The sequence below is a fragment of the Giraffa tippelskirchi genome, chromosome 9 (genome assembly GCF_054371585.1).
Source record: "Giraffa tippelskirchi isolate mGirTip1 chromosome 9, T2T-mGirTip1v1.2.pri, whole genome shotgun sequence".
Classification (NCBI taxonomy): Eukaryota; Metazoa; Chordata; class Mammalia; order Artiodactyla; family Giraffidae; genus Giraffa; species Giraffa tippelskirchi.
This window is the reverse complement of record NC_137283.1, coordinates 151,036,688-151,061,093: the sequence shown is the minus strand read 5'-3', so window position 1 is coordinate 151,061,093 and position 24,406 is coordinate 151,036,688. Positions and strand designations below refer to the sequence as shown.

At 40.0% G+C, this 24,406-nt stretch overlaps 1 protein-coding gene across 4 annotated transcripts in view; it reads right to left on the bottom strand.

Moving 5' to 3' along the window:
• PLEKHG1 (pleckstrin homology and RhoGEF domain containing G1) overlaps window positions 1-24,406 on the bottom strand; it is a 253,513-nt gene that overhangs the window by 89,457 nt on the left and 139,650 nt on the right. For 3 of the 4 annotated variants that reach the window (XM_081530225.1, XM_081530224.1, XM_081530223.1), the window contains one exon: window positions 11,874-12,379. In XM_081530225.1, the coding sequence (XP_081386351.1) occupies window positions 11,874-12,281 (408 nt within the window). In that variant the 5' untranslated portion in view covers window positions 12,282-12,379. Of the gene's footprint in view, window positions 1-11,873; window positions 12,380-17,502; window positions 17,597-18,053; window positions 19,647-24,406 lie in introns of all 4 variants that reach the window. The other variant, XM_081530226.1, reaches the window with a different exon arrangement.

The following is a 24,406-nucleotide window of genomic DNA, read 5'->3' as shown; positions in this document are numbered from 1 at the left end:
AATTATATACTTAAAATGGTTAAAATTAATACATGTCATGTATATTTGACCAGGTTTAAAAAGATATAAAACATTCCATGTGAACTGCTGTAGAGAACAATGCTATCAGCCTTAAGTGGCAGAGTAGCCTTGGTGCTCAGAGGAGAAACTGAAAACCTAAGTGATCGGAAAACAGTTAACTACTAAACTATGTAGGCTGGCAAACCTTGCATCAGCTCAAGCTACCTCTTTTTCTAGGTGTTACAGAGCATGGTTGCTTTGACACCAATTTGCTTCAGGCTTGCCAAATGACCTGGGTGGATTCTTTGATGTGTTTAGTTTCACAAGGTGAAAGCAACATTTTTCTTCGGAAGAAACTTCCAGCCATGGGAAACTACTCCCAACTGCAAGTTGGTTTGTTTAGAACACAATTTCCTGAATTCTGTAATTTTCTACCCACTCAGTATAACTGCATACACCCAAAAGGCAGCATAATTTTACCCCCAAATGAACACAACCTGTTTTAGCAAATCTTCAGTAGAATTTTGCCCACAGGCAGTCTTTGAAATATATTAGCCGTTCTTTAGCAGATGAGTAATAATATGAATAATAATAGCTACTCAATCACCTGAGTTAAGTGAAGTTTTTGAAATATCTTTTCATTAAAAATCAAAATGTTGCCTTAAAAGAAAAGCTGGAAGAATGGGAAGGGACTTTTTAGTTGCAGGTATTTCTCTAAGAGCTTGATCTCACAAAAGAAATGAATGTCCTCAGGTATGTCTGTAAGTCTATCCTTTCCTTTAATACATTGTCTAAATCTGAATCTGCATGTGTAGATGGAAAATACTCTAATTTTAACGGCATAAACACACTAATATTTACCCCTTAAATCTCCTTGGTGTAACAGAAGTTTCAATCCTCAAGGAAATCAACCCTGAATATTCACTGGAAGGACTGATGCTGAAGCTCCAATATTTTGGCAACTGATGCAAAGAGCTGACTCACTGGAAAAGACCCTGACACTGGGAAAGATCGGGGGCAAGAGGAGAAGGGGACGACACAGGATGAGATGGTTGGATGGCATCACTGACTCAATGGATATGAGTTTGAGCAAACTCCAGGAGCCAGTGAAGGACAGAGAAGCCTGGCGTGCTGCATGCAGTCCATGGCGTCACAAAGAGTTGGACACGACTTGGTGACTGAACAACAAGACAGCAAGGGCTATCACTTGCGTAAGAGTTTTTGACCCAAATTGTGAAAATCTTTTCAGTGACAGAAATTTTTGAAAAATCCACAACTATTTGCATTTTTAAATAATCATATTTGTTGGTCCAAGATTAGGTTAAAAAAAATCTATTTGTTAGTTTTCAGAAATAAACTCTCAAATTGCTAAGAGAGTTTGAAATTCTTTTGAACCATTTTTTCTTATAGGGTGGAAACAAAAAAGTGCTTTAGGGGTAGAAGATCATGTTTTTTGACAACAGGTACGGTGTTCTTTAATCTTCTGGTCTGAACAAAGGGGACGGGGGAGAGGTGAGACCTATTTGTGATAAGTCATAGTACTCAAGAGGTAAGTACAGTTAGTTCTGCTTTAACATTTGCTTTGAAAGCATGAATTTGTTCCCACATGATTAATATACTAGGGAGTAACTTGAACTTAATTCAAATTTCTGAATTTTGCTTAGGCAGGATTGCATTCACAATAAAAAGAAACAAACAAACAAAAAAACCCCAGGTGAACACAGAAAAGCATAGCCACTTTCAGAGAGCATCAGAGAAATACAAACATACACACACACACATATAGCTCAAACACCTACCAGCTACCTCAGTCTACCTGCAAACCTTATTAAAGTCATACCCATCCACGCCAGGAGTATCAATTTTGCATTGATGTCAGGTAACCCTACTTTATAATAGACTACAACCCTGCACACAACTTCTGCTTTAATTTTTCTCTCCTTCTTCTTAGCTTATTTTATATTTTCCCCTCTCTCTTCTTTATCCTCTTTATTGTTCTTTTTTCTCACTCTGTCTCCCACTTCCCTTTGTTCTCTTCCTCATACAGGGGGTGGCAGCTGTGGGTACCAGGTGGCTCCCACAAGAAATTTCATTTTTTTTTTAAAGTTGAAGTATCATATTTACTATCAGTTCAGTTCAGTCGCTCAGTCGTGTCCGACTCTTTGCGACCCGATGAACTGCAGCATGACAGGCCTCCCTGTCCATCACCAACTCCCTGAGTTTACCCAAACTCATGTCCACTGAGTCAGTGATGCCATCCAACCATCTCAAAGTAGGTATTTAGTTCTTAACCATTTAACACGTATAAAACCGCCTCCGTTTGTTTCTTTTTCAATGTGTCACTGATGTTTTGAGTGTTGCACTTGGAATCTATTTTCCCCTGATATGATTTTGCAAGTTCAGTGATTTTTAAGAGCACATATGTCAAACTGTAGCAAAATCGATGGTATACACTTGAAATTCATATTGCTCTTTCTCTATAGCAACTGTACTCTTTCATGGGTCTTAGACACGTGATATGGAAGCTAAAAACTATAATATATGTAACTATATTAAATAACTATAATTTATTCTGAGTTCATGATCTCTGGTAAGAATGTTCTACAAAGCTGGACTCAGGGCCTTCAATACCCTGAAAATCCTTAGACTGACCTGAAGTAATCTAGACCCAAGCTTTAAGAAGCAAGCCACAAAAAAAAATCTAAAAAAAAAAGAAGCAAGTCAGGCACTCAAGGGTGACTATCATCTGAGGTTTAGTATTTCTCAAGGAGTCAATGAGAACATCACTAAATCCATAATTATTACTATGGGGTCGCAAAGAGTTGGACACGACTGAGCGACTGAACTGACCTGAACTGAACTGATACCAACTGATGTTCATTATGCTATTGTATAAAGTTCTTAGTAATTTGAAAAGCGTAATCCAGGTAAAGGTTAATGACATAAACAGACCACTATTTATCAATGGCAAATTTACTTTCTCCATGTTCACCTCTGGAAAGATGAAAGTTGACTTCACAAGGCTTCCCTTGTGGCTCAGCCGGTAAAGAATCTACCTGCAATGTGGGAGACCTGGGTTTGATCCCTGGGTTGGGAAGATCCTCTGGAGAAGGGAAAGGCTACCACTCCAGTATTCTGGCCTGGAGAATTCCATGGGCTATATAGTCCATGGGGTTGCAAAGAGTTGGACATGACTGAGCGACTTTCACTTTCACTTTCTTATGGAAACCATCCATAATGATGTCACTTGATTTAGAGTGTGCAAGGCCTAAGATTATTATGTATGTATAAATGTATTAAAACAATTTCAACCATTACATTTTCCATTGTTTACTTGTTCTTTAAGCGTTCACAATTCTCATTTTGGCTTCTCAGAGTGACTACAGAAATGACTTTAAAAGAAAGGCAGGGCAGTAAAAAGGAGGGTAATCCATTTTCTTATAGACTTTATCAGTGTGGCAATAAACTTAAAGTTTTGAGCATGATCATTCTGTTAAGGGTTTGCTGGCATTAGTCCATTATTTTCATTGATTCCAGTCTACCCAAAATGTTTCCAGAAGACAAGCAAAAGAAACACAATTCCTGCCTTTGAACTATGCTAGATCCAGCAGCCCTCTTCTTAAAGTGAAATATTGATAGTATCACCTGTGTTCAAAAATTCCAAAGAGCCCTATTGAGAGGTTATGCTGCTGCTACTGCTGCTAAGTCGCTTCAGTTGTGTCCAACTCTGTGTGACCCCATAGGCGGCAGCCCACCAGGCTCCGCTGTCCCTGGGATTCTCCAGGCAAGAACACTGGAGTGGGTTGCTATTTCCTTCTCCAATGCGTGAAAGTGAAAAGTGAAAGTGAAGTCACTCAGTCGTGTCCGACTCCTAGTGACCACATGGACTGTAGCCTACCAGGCTCCTCCACCCATGGGATTTTCCAGGCAAGAGTACTGGAGTGGGGTGCCATTTCCTTCTCCAATTGACAGGTTATATGGATAGCAAAAACTACAAAAACAAAAGAGGGGAGGGAGTTAGGAAAAATGGGAGAGAGAGGAGGTAGAGGTGATGGAAATGTGTAAGAGGGGAGCAAATAGGAGAAGGTACATCTTAGTCTGTTTAAGTCCTAAATGAAGAATTCCATTTAAAACATTCTATAGGGTTATTTGGTAGAGAGAGTTAACTATAATCTTGGCAGTAAGCATCATCAAGATCTTTCCTGCTTTCTTGCTTATGTATTTTTTGTTTTTAGTCTTACCTTTAGTGGTAGGATGCAGGGTGTAGGTTTTTATAATGAGAATATTGCAGTTACATATTGGGTTGACCAAAAAGTTCATTTGGGTTTTTCTATAACATCTTATGGAAAAAAATTTTTGGCCAATCCAATATAATACATGGTAGACACTGGCAGTTGTTCACAAAACTGTTTCCTTCCTTCTTTGGGCACACAGTTAGACTATATCTCCAAACTTACAGCTTGATGTGGAATGAGAGAAGAGGTGAGCCATTTCTACACTTGTCTCAAAAACCCCTCTTCCCCTGCCTTCTATTAGTTGGTACATGGAATAGCACGGTGTCCACTAACGTGAACACACACATACACGACTGTAAAAGGAGAAACTTCTCTTGTATTACATCACTAAAATGGGGAGCCTATTTGTTACTGTGGCTTTACTTATACTTATACACTATGCCTTCTAGATTTTTAAAACAGTGTTTCTCAGCCAAGGGAATTTTGTCCCTTGAAGGTTATATGGCAATGTCTAGAAACAGTTTTGGTTGTCATGAGTGGGGATGGTGGTAGTTCTACTGACATCTAGTGAGTGGAGGCCAGGTTTGATGCTAACATCCTACAATACACACGACTATCCCCCATAACCAAGAACTGTCCGGTCTCGAATGTCCACCATGCTGCTGTTGCAACACCCTGCTCGAGAGAGCTTAGGAAGACCAAACCTTTGAGCTCTCTGCTAGTCTCTAAGGGGAGATTTGCAATAACAATGTAGTAGTAAATGAGGCCTTTGGAGTGAAACCTAACATTCCAGTTCCTGTTTCACAACTAACCATTTATAAACCTTGGACAAGTTCCTTTACGCTCTATACATGCAATATTCTCATGCTAAAAATAAGAAAATTATAATAGTATCCACACAGTGGGGCTGTGGGTGAAGCTGTAACTGCTTAATTCAGTGCCTGAAATCTGGTAAGCACCCAAATACTAGCTGTTAATGTTGTTTTTTAGTGTTTTTGTTGTTATTAAGGTGCATATCTAGAAAATTTAGAAGTAATAGCCACGTAGTATGTTTACAGCTATTCAGATTCATTGAGGTGGTGGGTGTGGTCACCAAGTTTAAGGTTTCTATCTACCAAGCTCCCAGGAGAATCTGACCAACATAATTATTTTGAATAATTTTCCTAGGTTTTAACGCAAAATCTGGCTAGAACCATTTGGAGGGAATAAATTGACATCATTTATTAAGTATACATGAACTCTTGTGAAGAGCCAACAACCTTTGCACAGCAACCCTACACAACTCCACTCACTTTGCTTTTACTAAATGCTGCCCATGTTGAGCTAGTTTTGATGTTCACCAGCAATTAATCAGAAGGTATGAACAGAATGGACAAAAGACATAAAAGGCCAGGCCCCTGCCTCCCCTCCCATATTAGGCTGCAACCAGTAGAGGAGATGAACACTCAAAATCACTATGTTCTTACCTTCTATGTTTCTGTCATTGTTAAGGTGGCAAGAGGTGAGAGTGGGGTAGAGAAGGGGCATAAGAGCAACAAAGAGGCATGGAAACAAATAGTCAAAGTGAAGTTTGGAGGGCTTATATACAGTGGTTAGATGTGCCACTTGACGAACAACTCCTATTGGCTTGGCCAAAAAGTTCATTCACATTCCCTATGTTACAGAAAAACCTAGACAAACTTTTCGGCCAACCCAATACATAAGCCTGAAACTACTTAACAGGTTTGCTTCAAAATCACCATAGACCTCAAATGGTTTTAGGAAAGATCTCATTGACCCAATATGAGAAAAGCTCCTGGAAGGAAAAATAAAGAGACACATTCAAATAAAAGTGCTCAAATGCCACGTAAAAGAAAAAGTACATTAAAATGTGCCAAGTACCACACTGTAAGCACTTTATTAAATCCACCCACGTAACAAGCCTTCGTTAAAAACAATCCCTGCCAAGTCCTACACTCTAGCATTGAACACATAATTTCCTCAGTATTCAAGAAATGTTAGTCTGAAGGAACCTCATAAAAAGTGTCAGTTTAATAAATGTTATTTAAACTGGAGGGAAAGTATTGAGTGAGGACCTGTGCAAATAAAAAGACAATAAAAGCAAGGACATCTCATCAGCCTCCTCCCTTGGTTCAAAACTTTTCTCTTCTTGTCAAGTATCCTAAGCAGCTGTGGCTGGTCCAGGGAACACCCATGTAAAACCACCCTTTCATGGCCAAGGGAGAGGAGTAGCAGGGACATGAACTGACCTTTCCACACCAAATCATCTCCTCTCCAACTGAATCAAACCAGCCTTCAAGAGAAGACACCTCCAAGCTCAACAGTGCTGTTTTTGAGAGGTGGCGCAGGACAAAAACCCACTCAGATTCCACGTTATCAAAGTCTTAGTCACCTCACCAGCCTAAAAGCTAAGTCTTTAGGCAGGGTCCGTAGTTAAGTCACAGCACTGACTTCCTCGGTCTGATCACTGGGTTTCTTCATTCACTCTGCACAGATCTGGGAGAGGCTCACTTCCCGAGTGTAAGACAATTCTCCTTCCAGCTAGTGGATTCCTCTGGTGCTAAGGGCAGCCTCTTCTCTAAGCGATGGCAACAGGTAGAATTGTGTTCAATGTGTTTCATGTCACTAAGTGAGTGAAAAGCTTCTCTCTCTCATCCGCCTTACCCTAACATTGTCTGCACTGCTGCTGCTAAGTCGCTTCAGTCATATCTGACTCTGTGCGACCCCATAGACGGCAGCCCACCAGGCTCCTCCGTCCCTGGGATTCTCCAGGCAAGAATACTAGAGTGGGCTGCCATTTCCTTCTCCAATGCATGCATGCATGCTAAGTCACTTCAGTCGTGTCCAACTCTGTGCGACCCCATGGACAGCAGCCCACCAGGCTCCTCTGTCCACAGGATTCTCTAGGCAAGAATACTAGAGTGGGTTGCCATTTCCTTCTCCAACTGTCTGTACTATCACACGATAAACAAAGAGTTCATGCTGATCAAGAAATATAAGAGCTGGAGGTTGGAGATCAACAGCCTAATCCTTGTGCAGCTACAGCTTTTGAAGAATGCCGAACGCTTTCAACAAGGATCACTTAAGACTTTGGTTCTTTAAATTTTACGCAGCAAGGCTATAATAATCACTTCTTAGCTTTTTAGCACACTGTATGGATAAAGGTGCTTGAAAAAGGATTTTAGCTTTCTAGAATATGATAGAAAAAATAAACTCACATGTTAATATTTTACCTATTTTCCCCTCACTAAATGCACATGTCCTCAACATCCCAAAATATGATTTAACATTTCTTATATTTCAAAGATCCTATTTTGTACTAGGGATATATTTTCTAATTACACAGTATTAGGTAATGTTATGAACTATTTAAAACCCTTCCTAAACAGTTAAAACAGGCCATGAACTATATCTAGGGCCAAGTCTCATGAGGCTGTCAAAGGCTCTTTTATAGATCATTTAGAAAGATTAAAGAAACCCACTCTACCCATGAGAATCTCTGCTCAGTCAATCTAAGATCCTATTAAACATGAAAGAAACCCTTATTTCCTACTTTCCAGATATGAATTTCTCTCTCTCCACAAATTGTATCACTGGCAATTTTACTTTTAACTTTTAAAACTAGCTTTCATACTTATTATCTCATTTTATCTGTGAATGCTAGTAGGAGCCATATATAGAAATGGAAATAATAGCTCTCTTGTTTCTCTCAGTATGTTCGATAGTCAAGACCTCACCTCTCTAAAATGTCAAGTGTACAAAAGCAAATGACTAGGATGTCAGGCAAAGGAGCAGAGGAGGGAGTTGCCATGGGGAGGGAATGGAGGAGACAGAGAAAAGGGCCTGCGATGAAGACCAGAAGCAATAAGAACCATAACATTTCTCAGTTAAATTTTCAGAATTCTTTTTTTAATTCTTAAATGGCATGGGAAATAAAAAAAAAAACCCAATATATTTGGGAAGATTTTAATACAATGTCTCTATGTAGTGAAATACGTACATCCTCCTTTGCATTATCACCAACATCTGGGAATCCTATTGCCAAGATAATGTGTGAGCAGGATCTCTTCTCAGCTACTTGGATACTATGTGGTACCATATTGAGCCATCTAGGCATATTGTGTTAACATCTTTTAAATCAATGTATACATCAATGACCTTTCACAAAAATGTTTGTTCATAAATTCTAAGAACAAAATATAAACCTGAGTGGTGAGGATATGTATGGATAAGATACACTACAGATAAAATGTAACAAAGGGAAATTAATAAAACCAAGAATGACTATTGAAGGACATTCATTAGTGGGAACTCAATAAGGCAGAGTGCAGACAGTCTGAACCCTGGAAAAGGAAATGGCAACCCACTCCAGTATTCTTGCCTGGAGAATTCCATGGACAGAGGAGCCTGGCAGGCTATATAGTTCATGGGGTTGCAAAGAGTTGGACAGGACTGAGCGATTATCACTCAGTCACTTAGACAGTTTGAAACTATGCTACTGTGTAAGTGAAAAACAACTTCCCAGTTATCTCTACAAACAATTAGGTGGTTTTCTTCAGAAATAATTCTTGCTTAGAAAGTCAACTAACAAACTCTCTTTGTGTGGTGAGAACCTATGATAAGTTGTTACTAAGTAGCCTTTTTCACAATTAACGCTGCACTTGAAAAATACTAAAGAAATCAGCTACAGAATTTTAAAAACAGATTAGAAACGGATTAAGGAAAACAGATTTTTAAAGGAGTTGACATCTTGTATTTTAAAAAGAATACTCATATCAGCCCTTATTGGGTAAAGTTGCTGCAAGCTGGAAAATAACTGGTTATACTCCATAAAGGAGGGGTGCATGCTGTTGTGTCCAACTCTTTGCAACCCCATGGACTGAATCCCGCCAGACTCCTCTGTCTATGGAATTTTCCAGGCAAGAATACTGGAGTGGGTTGCCATTTCCTACTCCAAGGGATCTTCCTGACCCAGGGATTGAACTCATGTCTCTCGAGTCTCCTGCATTGGCAGGTGGAGTTTTACCACTGGAGCCACCTGGGAAGCCTCCATACAGGAAAGAACTGCATAAAACGGGTCTAACCATTCTGTGAAAATTGTGATCTTGAGAAACAGAGGTGGTCACATACAAAAGTGTGTGAAGAAGAGGCTGCAGTGACCAATCATGATCTGAAGAGATTCTGCACTTTTCTAGGTGGGGAGGGGAAGTGACTCAAAGCATTCCAGAGGCTTCCTGAATAAAGCAGCATCTTCTTCCTGCCCAGGTGCTTCCCTCTCTATTTGGGACGTTTTCTTCCAACCACCCTCCTTCCCAACATCCTTCTTCATCTTTCTTCTCCCTAATTATGTGTCACCTTAGATTTTCCCTGGCTTTTTTATAAATAATCCAACTGCCTTCAAAATAATAATGTTGGAATCACCCACTTAAAAATTACTTTTTCCTAATGAAATTTCTACTGTAGTATATTACTAAATCTGTTTATTTTTGTAAAAGACTTCAGATAAGACAGAAGATAGCTATAAATGGTGCCAGGAAATTCAGAAGAGGCCTGAGATGATAAGTGTTTCCACTTATTAATTGCTTACCACATGCCAGGCACTGTTGTATGAGCTTTTCATATATTATCTAATTATCATAACAACAACTCTATAAGGCAGGCATCATTTATTAGTCTCATTTCACAGTTGATGAAATGCAAGCACAGATTTATAGGCAAATACAGGGCTTGACAAACCATGGTCCTTGGGTCAAACACAGCCCTCAAGTTTTTCTTGAACTTCCACACCCTTTCACTGGTATAGAGTCTGCGGCTGCTCTTGGGCTACAGTGGCAGAAGTGAACAGTTAGGATTGACAGTTTAGGGCCCCAAAAGCCTAAAAGAGTTACCATCTGGCCCTTTATAGCAAAAGTCCACCAACCCATAGTGCAAAACATGGCTAATTCATTGATAAAGAAAAAAAAAAAAAAAGACAAGAATATTTGGACAGTTTAGAATAAAACTTCTGCTGAAACTGTTAGAAAATAAAATTTTTTAAGGTATTTTATTGAAGTAAAAAATTCTATTTTAACATATTTTCTTTCATAGATCTCTTATTGTATTTCTTCTCACCTTAAGTTTGTTAACTGGCCTCAGAAAAAAACAAGTGTTCATAGAATTCCAGCTCAGACACTAAAGGTTTCTCTGTCGGTATGGCGAGTTTTGATGAAGTGGTAAAGTTTCCAAGAAAGAAACAAAGAAAAAAAGGCCAAAGAAAGCTTTGACAACCATAAATTTCCTGAAAGATTTCACAAATTTTGGCAGTTTCACAGGTATTTCTTCTCAAGTACAAATGACATCATTGTTGAAATTCAAGAAACAATTGGCCTGGTTTACTCTACATTTGGTATCACATATTGTTTTGGTTGAGCATCAATTGATTTTTTTCTATTTTTACTGGGAAGTTATGTCATAACTATTTTTAGAAGGCTGTCTGGTTTGATCATTTGTGGAACTGAAAACACAACTGTGTCCTAGAATTTTTTTTCCCCTAAAGCTATAAGAGTGTATGTGTTTGGTGGAGAATGTCCTCATCAGCAAATATTCCACCAGTTTATTCTGAAACACATTTTAGATTAAAAATCTAAAACAGGAAATGGTCACTAACACATGAAAGAACCTGGGATAGGACCAGGCAGCCTAGGGAGTATAGCTTCATAATGTATCAATTTGCCTTTGAAATATAGTATTTTAAATCATGGAGAACGAATTAGCATCTGAACTGTTCTGATAATTATCATTTTATCCTTAAAAACCTAGCTATAATCAAAGTCAAATTAATAACTGGTTAAGTCAACTATACTCCAGCATAAAATAAAAATTAAAAAAGAAATAATACAGGGAAACAACAATCATAACAAATTAATAACTGAATTTCCAGAGTCTGGGATCTGGTACCTGAGCTAAGTTCAGTTTGTAGAGAGTCAAATAATTTATGCAAATTTGTTTACTATAAAAGTAAAAGGTAAACACCTAAGACCAAGTCCAGGGTTCTTCTCTCCCTTTTACCACCTTCCACTAAACAGCAACCAACACAGAAAACAGCATCAAACAGTAATTCCCGTGCTTGTTTGCGCAGAAGAATCACCTGAGGATCTTCCTCCCACCCCCAGGCCACACCCCAAACCCAAGAAATTCAACTCGAGGTGAGACAAAGGCACTGGCAGCTTTGGAAGCTCCAGACACCAGGAGACAACTGTGATTAAGCTGAAGATGACCCAAGGGGCTCAGTCAACATACCCCTGACACCTGCAAGTCAGGAAGCTTGCATCCTGTCTGTCTGTCTGCCAGAGACTCACAGATCTTTGGGGCAGGAGTCACTAACACAACACACCAGTGTAGACACTGATATCATCATGCTTACTCCCAACACGTAATCAATTCACGAATGCAAACATTGAGGATCTTAACCCAGTGATAACAGCCCTAGGGCTTCCTCTTAAGTGATGATCTGTTTAAACATTCACACCATCTCTGCCTCTTAGGAGACACCAAGCTTCCTAAGAAGCCCTTTGTTGCAAGCCCTTCCTTGCCCTTTATTTCAGGGAGGATATTGATCCTGCAGGAGAAACTTGAACATCCCCCCACAGTGCGTCTTACCTCTACGATGCTCTTTAAATCTTGCACGTAAGTCCGTTCGGTCTCCAGAATTTCCTGCACAACTCTGTCCACATAGAGCAGCTTGGGGCTGGTGGCCGATTCGGCCCCCGTTTTGGTTGCCCCGTTGGCTTCCACTCTGCGCTGTGCCCGGGCCTGCCTCTCGCCGCCCTCGTCTGGGCTCTGCTGCCCGGCCGCACGGTCCGTCTGCAGCTCGCTGCTGGAAAACGGCCTGGCTGGCATCAGCTCCAGTTTTATGGCCCCTGCTTCCTTATCCTGAGGAAACAAGCCCAGGTGGCTGCTTGAAACTAAGGTCATTCTGCTGCCGAAGGAACCATGGCTGTCCCGGGAGGAGGCCGAGGACGACGTGGAGCCGAAGCTGACCGGGCGGTCACTGTCGGAGAGCTCCATGGCTCCGAGGTCCCCGGAGTGGGAGTGCCTGGCTGCGGTTCTGAGATCTGGAGCTTGTGTTACAGCTGACCGCACTTCACGACGCAACTGGTGCACATCTATACATGTGAAGAAAAATAAATAAACGGACAAGATAAGCAAGGTAGGCAAGTATTTAAAATTAGAGCAAACAGAAAGGTTTGAAGGTGCTTAAAACCTAGCTCAAGGGACACGGTCAAAAGCAAAAAGATTGCAAGCTAGGTATAGACGGAAATGCAAAGATACCCATGGGACGTTGAATGGCAAAGGCGGAGTTTTTAAAGCGTCGCCTGGAAATGCGTCAGACTTAAAAGCCTTTGGTGCTACCTTAGACCTACTGAACGTCGGTCTGCCTTTTACCAAGACGCCAATGCCCTGTGCGTGCCCTTTAAAGTTTGAGAAGCGCTGCACCTGGCTTCAAAGCATGAGCACCTGACTGATGGAGCGATTAGTCCAGATTTACTAAATCAAGGCTCAGCGCTCAGGGCGCGAGGAATCTACAGCTTCAACAAGCACCAAGGGGATGCTTATGTATTTAAAAAAAAAACCCAAAACAAACAAACAAAAAACACGCATTCTATTCTTAGAGTATTTTGAGAACCACTGTTCTAGATTTTAAGTATTCCACTACAATTCCACAAAACTTTACATTACCAACCTGGAAACACCACTACTTAAAGATGCTGACAATTTTACACTTTACTTATATATAGCATTAAAGAAAGTGTTGCATGGACAATAATTCTCCAATACTGAACATGAAAACTCAAAATATTGAGACCCACATCCCCTTTAAAACTTAATTGTCCTATCACAACATTTCTCTAAACCTTGAAAGCTGGCATTCCATTTGCAGTGTACATAGGGTACACTGTTACAGAGTGTATTTGATGAACTACTACTTTCCATGGGTCCAGTTACTTAACATGACAGTGTGACCATGCAATTAAATAATAAACATCAGAACTGTTTCTAAAGAAATGGGGCTATTAGTATTCAGAAAAGGGAAAAAGAAGAGAATATTTACAAAGTCAGAGGTCACTTAAAGCCTACAGCACTTAAATCTTGGGTTCAAAACAGGCCCGGCATGGAATTTAAACTTTCAGAAGCTATTCTGGTAAAACACAAAGATCCAATCTTCTTCATTTGTAAGGCAGGATCCACACTTTATCCCCCTAGTAATGCGATCCCAAGTTTATAGAAGCAAAATGCCTTGCAATAGTGTCACTAATAAAGAAATTTGCTTCATTTCAAAATCTACTCAAATTCATGTTTATAGTTCTTGTTAGAAAAATAGAGTGAAACTCATGTATGGAAGGCTGTAATAAGACAAACACAGTAACAAGAATATAGACCAATGACTGTCTTTTCAAAAGGAACATGAATTTGGTTTGACCCGATAATAAAGATCATCAAACAGCTGGTACCAATATTTCTAGAATATAAAAGAATATATAAAGTCTATATCCTTTAACAGTCAGACTTTTCTTGGTGGTTTATATTCATGGCAAATATTAGCATTAAGAGTGTACTGTAAATAGTAAAACTATGAATATAAAATAAAGGAACTAACTTGGATCAACAAGAAGGATCGGTAAGAAACACGCAAGAAGTGAGTAAATTACCAGTATAACCACTACCACGTGGTATATTTCCCACAAATTTTTAAAGTTTTTGTGATATTCTTTCTGCTTTGTCTGTAACAACTTTATGGCCTATAAAACTTGAATTGGTTATAGTAGTTAAAATGTACGTGTGCTAAAAATTCTGGTCCAACTTGAATGTTGGAAAATCCAAGAAACAGCCAGGCATTTAGGTGTGTTCATAGCAAAGGATGCTTACTTGTGTTTGGGACTGGTGGTAAGAAGGTCCTGGGCAGGGCTTTCCTGGTGGTTCAGTGCTTAAGAATCCACCTGCCAAGGCAGGGGACAAGGGTTTGATCCCTGGTCTGGGAAGAGCCCACATGCGGCTGGGCAGCTAAGCCCTTGAGCCACAACTCCTGAAGCCCACGTGCCCTAGAGCCTGTGCTCAAGAGAAGTCATTGCAATGAGAAGCCCAATCATGGCGACTAGAGAGTAGTCCCAGTTCTCTGCAACTAGCGAAAATCCTGCGCACAGCAACAAAGACCCAGCACAGCCATAAATAAATAAACAAACAAATATATACATATAATTTAAAAGAAAGTCCTGGGTAGTTAAGATTAGGAGCAGACGCACATTGGCATCTATCACAACCATAACCATAAGGTTGATGTCTCTTTCTGGAATGGGTGGTGACTTGGGAAGTATATACGGACTCTTTACAGTCCCAAAAGGCGTTGTTGTTGTTCAGTCGCCCAGTCATGTCTGACTCTTTGCAACCCCATGGACTGTAGCACGCCAGGCCTCCCTGCCCCTCACCATCTCCTGGAGTTTGCCCAAGTTCACGATCATTGCATCAGTGATGCCTTCCAGCCATCTCATCCTCCCTTTCCAGATGCTCTGATTTTCAGATAGAGTAGTATCCCCAACTGCTGTTTGGTCCTAAGTCATAGTCTCATTTGAGAAAACCATATCTGATAGTTACATAACTCTTGGGAAATACTCATTATCAGGATGGTGAAAAATGAACACAACACAGAGGCTCATGTATTGTTTTGTTTTTACTTACCTTCACTCCAAGTTAGCCAACCAATATTGGGACGGAGGGATTAAAGAGGAATAAAAAATTGCCAGATGTTTTAGAGGAATCCACTTTGGGCTACTAGGGCTGCTAGTGTCTTTTATACTTTCAAAGACAGGAGAAAGTGGGACAGGCAACTCAAGTCAACAGGGTTCACTTCATGGATAAATCTTACATGGCAACGTGAATTGGACCCTAAAAAGGAGGATGTCATATGTTTCAATACCAGGCCACGTGCTCTAGGCCACTGAATCAGCCTATCCAGACTGCCAACCAGACATTTTATAAAGCTGAATATTGAGGTATTTACAGTGCTAGTATTTAGCCAAACTTGCTACCCCAAATTAAATATCCTTCAAAATTACCAATGACAGAAGTGAAACCTTTAAAGCTAGGTCATTTAATGGCATATAATAGGAGACTGCAGGTGGATAACAATTTTTATGTTGATTCATTGCTTAGAAGATAATTATAGTTTTCTCACACAGGAAATGTTCTTCATAAAAATTGTCTAGTCTTGTTCTCACTTCCTTCAAAATAATTTCAGATTTCTACCCTGTCTGGCTTATTCTTCCTAATACAATTAATCAATTGTTAATATTTATCTCCAGAGCTACATTGTTCAACATAGTAGCCAGTAGCCACATGTGACTATTGCAAGCTTGAAATGCAGCTCATCCAAATTGAGATGTGCTCAAGTGTGAAATATACGCTCACTTTCGGACAGTAAAGAATCCTCCTGCAATGCACGAGACCTGGGGTCGATCCCTGGGTTGGGAAGATCCCCTGGAGAAGGAAATGGATACCCACTCCAGTATTCCTGCCTGGAGAATTCCATGGACAGAAGAGCTTGGCAGGCTACATTCCACTGGGTCACAAAGAGTTACATACGACTGAGTGACTAACATACTTTCAAAGATGTAGAATGAAACAAAAAGTATAAAACATTTCATTAATAATTTTATATTAATTACATGTTGGAATCATATTTTGGAAGAGTGAGTTAAAAGATCTTAAAACTTTTTTCACTGGTTTCATCTTACTTTTATATATACATGTCTTGCACTGTATTTCATTTGGACAGTGTTGATCTAGAAATCTTCTAGTGTGTGTGCTCAGTCGTGTCCGACTTTTCGATCCCCTGGACTGTAGCCTGCTAGGCTCCTCTGCCCATGGGATTATCCAGGCAAGAATACTGGAGTGTGCTGTCATTTCCTTCCCCAAGAAATATTCTAGATGACTATATTATTCTTAAATATTTATATATTTAATACTCATTGGTTTCCCTAGTGACTCAGATGGTAAAGAATCTGTCTGCAATGCAGGAGACCGGGGTTCCATCCCTGGGTAAGGAAGATACCCTGGAGAAAGGAATGCAACCCACTCCAGTATTCCTGCCTGGAGAATTCCATGGACAAAGGAGCCTGGTGGGCTATAGTCCATGGGGTTGCAAAGAGTGGGACATGACTGAGCAACTAACACTATTTTAAATATTATATATATTTAATATTTAAACTTAACTTCCTTATCAATCTTTGTCCCAATAATAGTGAATGAAAAGGTACATACAGTTTGAAGTTTATCTTTTTTTACTCTATTCATTAATACACAATATTGTTATGAGTTAGCAACAACAGCTTTTGGAGATAAGTGCTGTGTACTGGCTATTGGGGTGGCTGGTTTCCCAAGATAAACTGAAACACCCAGAGAGAAAACTGAAGAGCAAGAAAGCTTTATCCTCTGCTTTGAGTGAAAGATGTTAGCACCTGTGTTAACAATTGGGTAATTTGTTGCTTTGCTTTGCTTTCCTTCTCAAAACCTGTTTCTCTTACCAAATCTCAAATGCAGGGCTAATAATATAGCAATTTATGAGAACTTGCCAGTTGTTGCTAATGGCCCGTGTCAGTGACTCTTTTGACCATGAAAACCCTAAATAAGCTGATTTTCCCAGCTCGAGGGTCTTGGTTCATCTGACCCTTGGTAAACCTGGAGATGGTGGTGGTGGTAGCACTTGGCACAGGGGTGGGGGTGGGGCTTGATTCTTACAACCAGCAGTACTGTAGTCTAAAAGCCATCAAAATAAAAATATTCCTTCTTGTGCCATCCTCAATAAAATGAACAATATGGCTGTCCAGCTCCCATACAGATACCTTTCACACATTTTGCTTCATGGCAAGTCTCTAATTTTTTTCTAGGAGAAAGAGCTCAAATTCCTTGGCTTTTCTTTGTTTGCTCTTCAAACCTCCATTATTTTAATTGCCCTCCTTTGGAATGTCACTGCCAGAATCAAAAGTAGCACTTCTTGGCTCTAACTTGCCTCTGAGGCTGATTTAAGGGGGAAGCAGAACTTTCATTGGCAGGAAAAGTCCAGGCTTCTCTGACCATGTTTACATGCTAAATGGGGAATCCAAGGGGTCACCGACAACTCCCTGTCACCAACCCCCCAGGAGAGCTTTACAAGGCAAGGGAGGGCTATATGCACAGGAGGAGGGGTGATGAGGGTTTTCAAATTCTGCTCATGGCTATTCTAGACTTTAAATACTTAACTGGAGTTTCTTGGCAGGACAGTCATGGACATGGAGAGAATGTGTAGTGCTCAGGATCAGTGAATAAAATTATGTTCTTTATTACACTGTCTGTGAAGAGGAGGAAACAGAGGGACTAGTATAAGCAAGAAGTTATTCTATCAACCAGAAAAATTCATTTAATACAGAGCGAGTTGTCAGTAGAGCCTAAAGTTGTAAACTGATTTCATGATTCAAAAAACACACAAACTTTTAAGAGTCAAAGTCATAAAAAGTACTCATTTATATCTTTCAAAGATAGCATCAAGTATTTGAGGAATCCTCTTCTACTCATCTCTGAGATAACAGTGGAGGGCTCAATAGATAAAAGCCACTGGATCTCAATGTGAATTTCCATCTCTTGGTTTTCTAAAATAACAACGTGATTCTGTATTATTAATAATAGCAGATCCAGGACTACAATTAAACCTGTTATTTGCTGCTCAGAGTGGTCAATCCAGGGAACATGGTTTTCATTCTTATAGTAGCTGTCTGCTAATAAAGAAGTAAAAACAAAAAATCTTCTTACCATGTTAATTTCACAGTTTTGACCAATGTACTCCGATAGTACAAGATGTGAGTACTGGGGGAAGCTGGATGAAGGGTGTATAGAAACTCTAAACTAGCTCAGCAAATTTTCTGTAAGTTTAAAAGTTTTCCAAAATAAATAATTAAAAAAGATCTTATTACTACTGAAGAGTCAATAAAGCAAAGTTTGGATAAGCAAGCCAAGGATAGGAAGGGGTGCTTTGCAAAAATGTTCTTGTTCAAACAAGAGGTGAGGGGTTGAAAGATGATCAAAAAATTCTTTGAGCTGTAAAGTCTGGTACTAAATATTCAGATCATTTACTAATTGATTCCTATGTTAGTCAACGAAAACTGAGAAGTACAATGGCTCCTGCAGTTAGGTAAGGATTGAGTTGTAAGAGATATTCTTAATTAACGCAGCTAATGCATTGGCTAAATTGCCTTAGCTAAGTGGTGACTCCAGAATTTCTACATTTGAGGGCACAGGTATGCCAGTTTGGTTAAATGAGGATCTAAGGGAGGATGAGGAGAAGGGATAGTTAGGGAGCTTTGACTGAACAGGTACACACTGCTATATTTAAATTGGATAACCACCAAGGCCCTGCATATAGCACAGGGAACTCTGCTCAATGTCATATGGCAGCCTGGATGGGAGGGACATTCGAGGAAGAATGGATACATGTATATGCAAGGCTGAGTCCCTTTGTTGTCCACCTGAAACTATCACAACTTTGTTAATCGGCTATCAGTTCAGCTCAGTTCAGTCGCTTAGTCGTGTCCGACTCTTTGCCACCCCATGGACTGCAGCAAGCCAGGTCTCCCTGTCCATCACCAACTCCCGGAACTTGCTCAAACTCATGTCCATTGAGCCAGTGATGCTATCCAACCATCTCATCCTCTGTCGTCCCCTTCTCCTCCTGCCTTCAATCTTTCCCAGCATCAGGGTCTTTTCCAATGAGTCAGTTCTTCACATCAGGTTGCCAAAGGATTGGAGTTTCAGCTTCAGCACCAGTCCTTCCAATGAATATTCAGGACTGATTTCCTTTAGGATGGACTGGTTGGATCTCCTTGCAGTCCAAGGGACTCTCAAAAGTCTTCTCCAACACCATAGTTCAAAAGCATCAATTTTTTGGCGCTCAGCTTTCTTTATAGTCCAACTCTCACATCCATACATAACTACTGGAAAAACCATCACTTTGACCAGACTTTTGTTGGCGAAGTAATGTCTCTGCTTTTTAGTTGGTCATAGCTTTTCTTCCAAGGAGCAAGCATCTTTTAATTTCATGGCAGAAGTCACCATCTGCAGTGATTTTGGAGCCCCCCCAAAATAAAGACTCTCACTGTTTCCATTGTTTCCCCATCTATTTGCCATGAAGTAATGGGACCAGATGCCATGATCTTAGTTTTCTGAATGTTGAGTTATAAGCCAGCTTTTTCTCTCTCTTCTTTCACTTCATCAAGAGACTCTATAGTTCTTCTTCGTTTTCTGCCATAAGGGTGGTGTCATCTGCATATCTGAGGTTATTGATATTTCTCCCAGAAATCTTGATTCCAGCTTGTGCTTCAGCCAGCCTGGTATTTCGCATGATGTACTCTGCATGTAAGTTAAATAAGCAGTGTGACAATATGCAATATACAGCCTTGATGTACTCCCTTCCTGATTTGGAACTAGTCTGTTGTTCCATCTCCAGTTCTAACTGTTGCTTCTTGACCTGCATACAGATTTCTCAGGAGGCAGGACAAGTGGTCTGGTATTTCCATCTCTTTAAGAATTTTCCACAGTTTGTTGTGATCCACACAGTCAAAGGCTTTGGGTAGTCAATAACGCAGAAGTAGATGTCTTTTTTTTTTTTTCGTAACCAAAGAAATTTAATATTCATGATATTACTTAATAAACAGTCCATCCGCAAATTTTTCCATTTGATCCCAATGTCCTTTAAATAGCTTTTTTTTTTTAAATCAAGCACCCAATCAGGATCACGAATTACATTTAGAAATGACTGTTTATCTCTGTCCTTAAGAGACACTCCTTTTATTCTTTCTTCTTTTATTATTGCATTACCAAGACTTTCAGTATAATATTGAAAGGAAATGGTGAGAGGAAATATCCTTGTCTTATTCCTGACATTAGAGGGAAAGCATCTAATTTCTCTCCATTAAATATGATGTTATCTATAGGTTTTTTTGGGTTTTTTTTGTCTTTTTGGAACTCTCTTGCTTTTTCAATGATCCAACAGATGTTGGCAGTTTGATCTCTGGTTCCTCTGATGGGATAAATCCAGCTTGAACATCTAGAAGTTCACGGTTCACGTACTGTTGAAGCCTGGCTTGGAGAATTTTGAGCATTACTTTGCTAGCGTGTGAGATGAATGCAATTGTGCAGTAGTTTGAGCATTCTTTTTCATTGCCCTTTTTGGGGATTGGAATGAAAACTGACCTTTTCCAGTCCTGTAGCCACTGCTGAGTTTTCCAAATTCACTGGCATATTGAGTACAGCACTTTCACAACATCATCTTTTAGGATTTGAAATAGCTCAACTGGAATTCCATCACCTTCTCTAGCTTTGTTTGTAGTGATGCTTCCTAAGGCCCACTTGACTTTGCATTCCAGGATGTCTGGCTCTAGTGATCACACCATCATGGTTATCTGAGTCATGAAGATCTTTTTTCTATAGTTCTTTTGTGTATTCTTGCCACCTCTTCTTAATATCTTCTGCTTCTGTTAGGTCTATACCATTTCTGTCCTTTATTATACCCATCTTTGCATGAAATATTCCCTTGGTATCTCTAATTTTCTTGACAAGATCACTAGTTTTTCCCATTCTATTGTTTTCCTCTATTTTTTTGCATTGGTCACTGACGAATGCTTTCTTATCTCTCCTTGCTATTCTTTGGAACTCTGCATTCAAATGCATATATCTTTCCTTTTCTCCTTTGCCTTTTGCTTCTCTTCTTTTCTCAGCTATTTGTAAGGCCTCCTCAGACAACCCTTTTTCCTTACCCCAATAGAAAATATTAAGTTAAAAAAAAGAGGAACTAGGGGACCTCAAGGCTTTTGTTTTTTCATTTTTATTATCTGCTTTGCGAGATCAATTAATGTGGGAGGTGAAGGTGATGATGGAGCAGGGTTAAAGCTACACTATGTGTTGTTGTCACTTTCAGGAGGACTGGCAGTGGTCCACCAAAACCCACTCCCCTTCTTCCTTAATGAATAGAGTTCCTGCTGAGCACACTTTCCAGCTTCCCTGCTATTAGATGTGGCCATGTGGTCAAGTTCTCACCAATGGAAAAGATATGTGCCCCTCAGGTGGTCCATTTCTCCAGCATCAAACATCATTCCTCCACAACCATCTCCTTCCCACTGGGACCCAGATGTGGCAGGGGACCTTGCCCAAGCCATGAACATGACCCCAAAGCCCTAGGGTATGGCAGAGCATGAAGACAGAAGGGCCTTGCAATAAGTGCGTCTGAACGTGCCCTGAGCCACCATATAAAAAAGTCTGGTTATCCTCAAGCTGACGTGCTGGAGAAATCATGGAATGAGATCACATGGATATGCAGAGAGAAGCTGAAGGGACCCTGGCTGATCTGGCCCCTACAGACTAGGTGTTTCTGGCCCAGGCACCAGACGGTATGAGAGAACAGCCTTAGAGATGATCCCAGCCCTGTCATATCTGGCTGCAACATCATGAGACTCTGAGCCAGAACCACCTACCTGGCAGAGCCTCTCCTGAACTCCTGACTCACAGAAACCTTGAAAGATTAGAAATGATTGTTGTTGTTCCAAACCACTAGGCTCTGGAGTGATTTGTAATGCAGCAGATAACCCGAAAGGCCTCTATTATAACAGATCAGCCTTACCATATATGCCAGGTCTTTAACTCTCTATGAAAATTATCCTTAAAAAACAAAACAAAACACACACTTCCCTCCCCTTGACCCCACACACAAAGCCTCACAGTTCATTCACGTGTCATGACTTTTGGAACATTTTATGGATGGGGAAAAAAGATAGGTTAGGTTACATCATGCTCAACGTTGAACTGTGAATCAGAGACTATGGTTTCTGATTTCTGACCCATTATTTCTGATACTTGGTTATAGGTTCACTAGTGGCTCAGATGGTAAAGAATCTGCCTGCAATGTGGGAGACCTGGGTTTGATCCCTGGGTTGGAAAGATCCCCTAGAGGAGGGCATGGTAACCCACTCCAATATTTTTGCCTGAAGAATCCCTATGGACAGAGAATAGGCTGGCAGGCTACAGTTATGGGATTGCAAAGAGCCAAACAACTGAGCTGCTAAGTACAGCACACATCGCATAGATTCACAGAATAGGGCAGAAAAAGAGCTTAGAGATTAGGAAATGATGCACTGAACATAAGCTACTTGTATAAAATGCACAATACCAATGTGCCAATAGTGTGTGTGTAGGAATGAATGAATATAAGCCCAATTGTGTGTACAGAAAGAGGTCAGTGGACCAGCCAGAAATCATAGGCGTCTCTCCTATAGAGGATCTGCATTTGTGCCCTGGCTCTGTACCTTGGAGGTTTGTATTGCATTTTTTTTTTTTTTTTGGCTGTTCTGCTTGGCATTTGGAATCTTAGTTCCCTGACCAGGGATTGAACCCTCATCCCTGCAGTGGAAGCATGGAATCATAACCACTGGACCACCAGAGAAGTCACTGTATTGCAGCCTTTGAGTCTCTGGTTTCCTCACTTGTAAGTGAGGCAGCTGGACTAGCTGACTTCCCCAGGTCCCATCAAACTGCAAGGATGCAGTCCCAACCCTGAAATAAACACCAAGTCACACGGATGCCACATTTGCATGGCCCATTCCTAGCTGGAATCACAGGGCAAGCAGTAACCACAAAATAGCAATTTTCTTCTACATTCTACTAATGCCAGGTCTTCAATGATGAAACATATATCACTGACTTTGCTAAAGGCTAAAAAAAATTTCTATTTTTTTCACTTAGACTAAATCACAATCTATGCTCTGGCTTCTTTTTTGTTTTTGTGGAAATATCAGTCTCGAGGCAGTAATGCCACAATGATAGCTGTATACACAGGCTCCCTCTGCACTGAGCATGCTCAGTTCCCAAAACATCTCTCCTCACTTGAGAGGCAGGATTAGGTTAAATAACATTTCTTAAAGAAAAAGGAGGAGGAAGAAGAAGGAGAAACCCAAGTAACTAACAATAGCACTCTGAGAAAACAAACCATCCATAAAGTACACCAGACATTTTCTCAGAGAACAAAAGAGGAGGAAGAGAATTCAAAGGGCCAACAATAGAGATCTGAGTGAATAAATCCATCTAGAAAGTACAATATAAAACTATTGAATGTCATGCCCTTTCAAATCCTTAAGGGCAGAAAATGGTCATAGTAGACAGCTGAGTAAAATGAGTGGTTTAGAAAACATAGGTACAATGTGATCCTAAATTTGAATTAAAAATGCCACTTATTTATTATCCACGTTAGAAAAATGATTCAAAAGATGCAGAATACATTATTGACCTTGGTTTTACAAAGTAGGAGAATGGATGGTTTTTCCTTTGATATTTACGTCTCAATACCACTTTTCCTCAATGTGTACCACTTTTATAATCTGCAAAAGTTATTTAAAGAAACTAAAAATCACAACATCAGTGTGTAACAAATATTTAAACATTTTCAATTAAAAGAATTAATTTCTATGTTCATATGATTAATGAAAAGGAATGCCAAATATATACCTCTTCTCTAAAATATATTAGTATACTAAATTAACATAAAAAACAAAATAAAAGTCAGACTCCACTGTGCAACAGCATTGACTACAATCCATGCCTTTTTCTCTCCAATTATTCCTCCTAACAAAAGAATTTCTTAGCAATAAGCACTCAACATGGAAACTGCATTTACTCGGTCAACTTTGGTGACCACTAGACTCAGACCAGATTCCATCGCTACAGTTGCTAAGTATAAAGTTTGCAAACATTTATTTTGTTCCCCAGCTTAACCTGCATGAACCTCATAAAGAAAGCACATGAAAATACTCAGCAGTCACTGCACGAACACTTAGGTTTTACTTTTCTCCCCAGAGTCACCAACATCAAGCTCTCTAGATTATTTCAACCTAACTTTAAGGGGAGATCAAACTCAAACCAAAACAAGACAAAAACCTTGGAAGGCAGGCGGTAGTTCAGAGGGAGGAAAAAAAAAAATCACCTTCTAGATTAATTCTATTATTGGAGAACTCTTTTCAGTCCATAGCCATAATAACAGAACACTTGAAATATATTCAAGCGAGTGACTGGCCCTGCACAGTGTAGTGGAGAAAATCCCTGCAACAGTTTCTCACCAAGGCGGT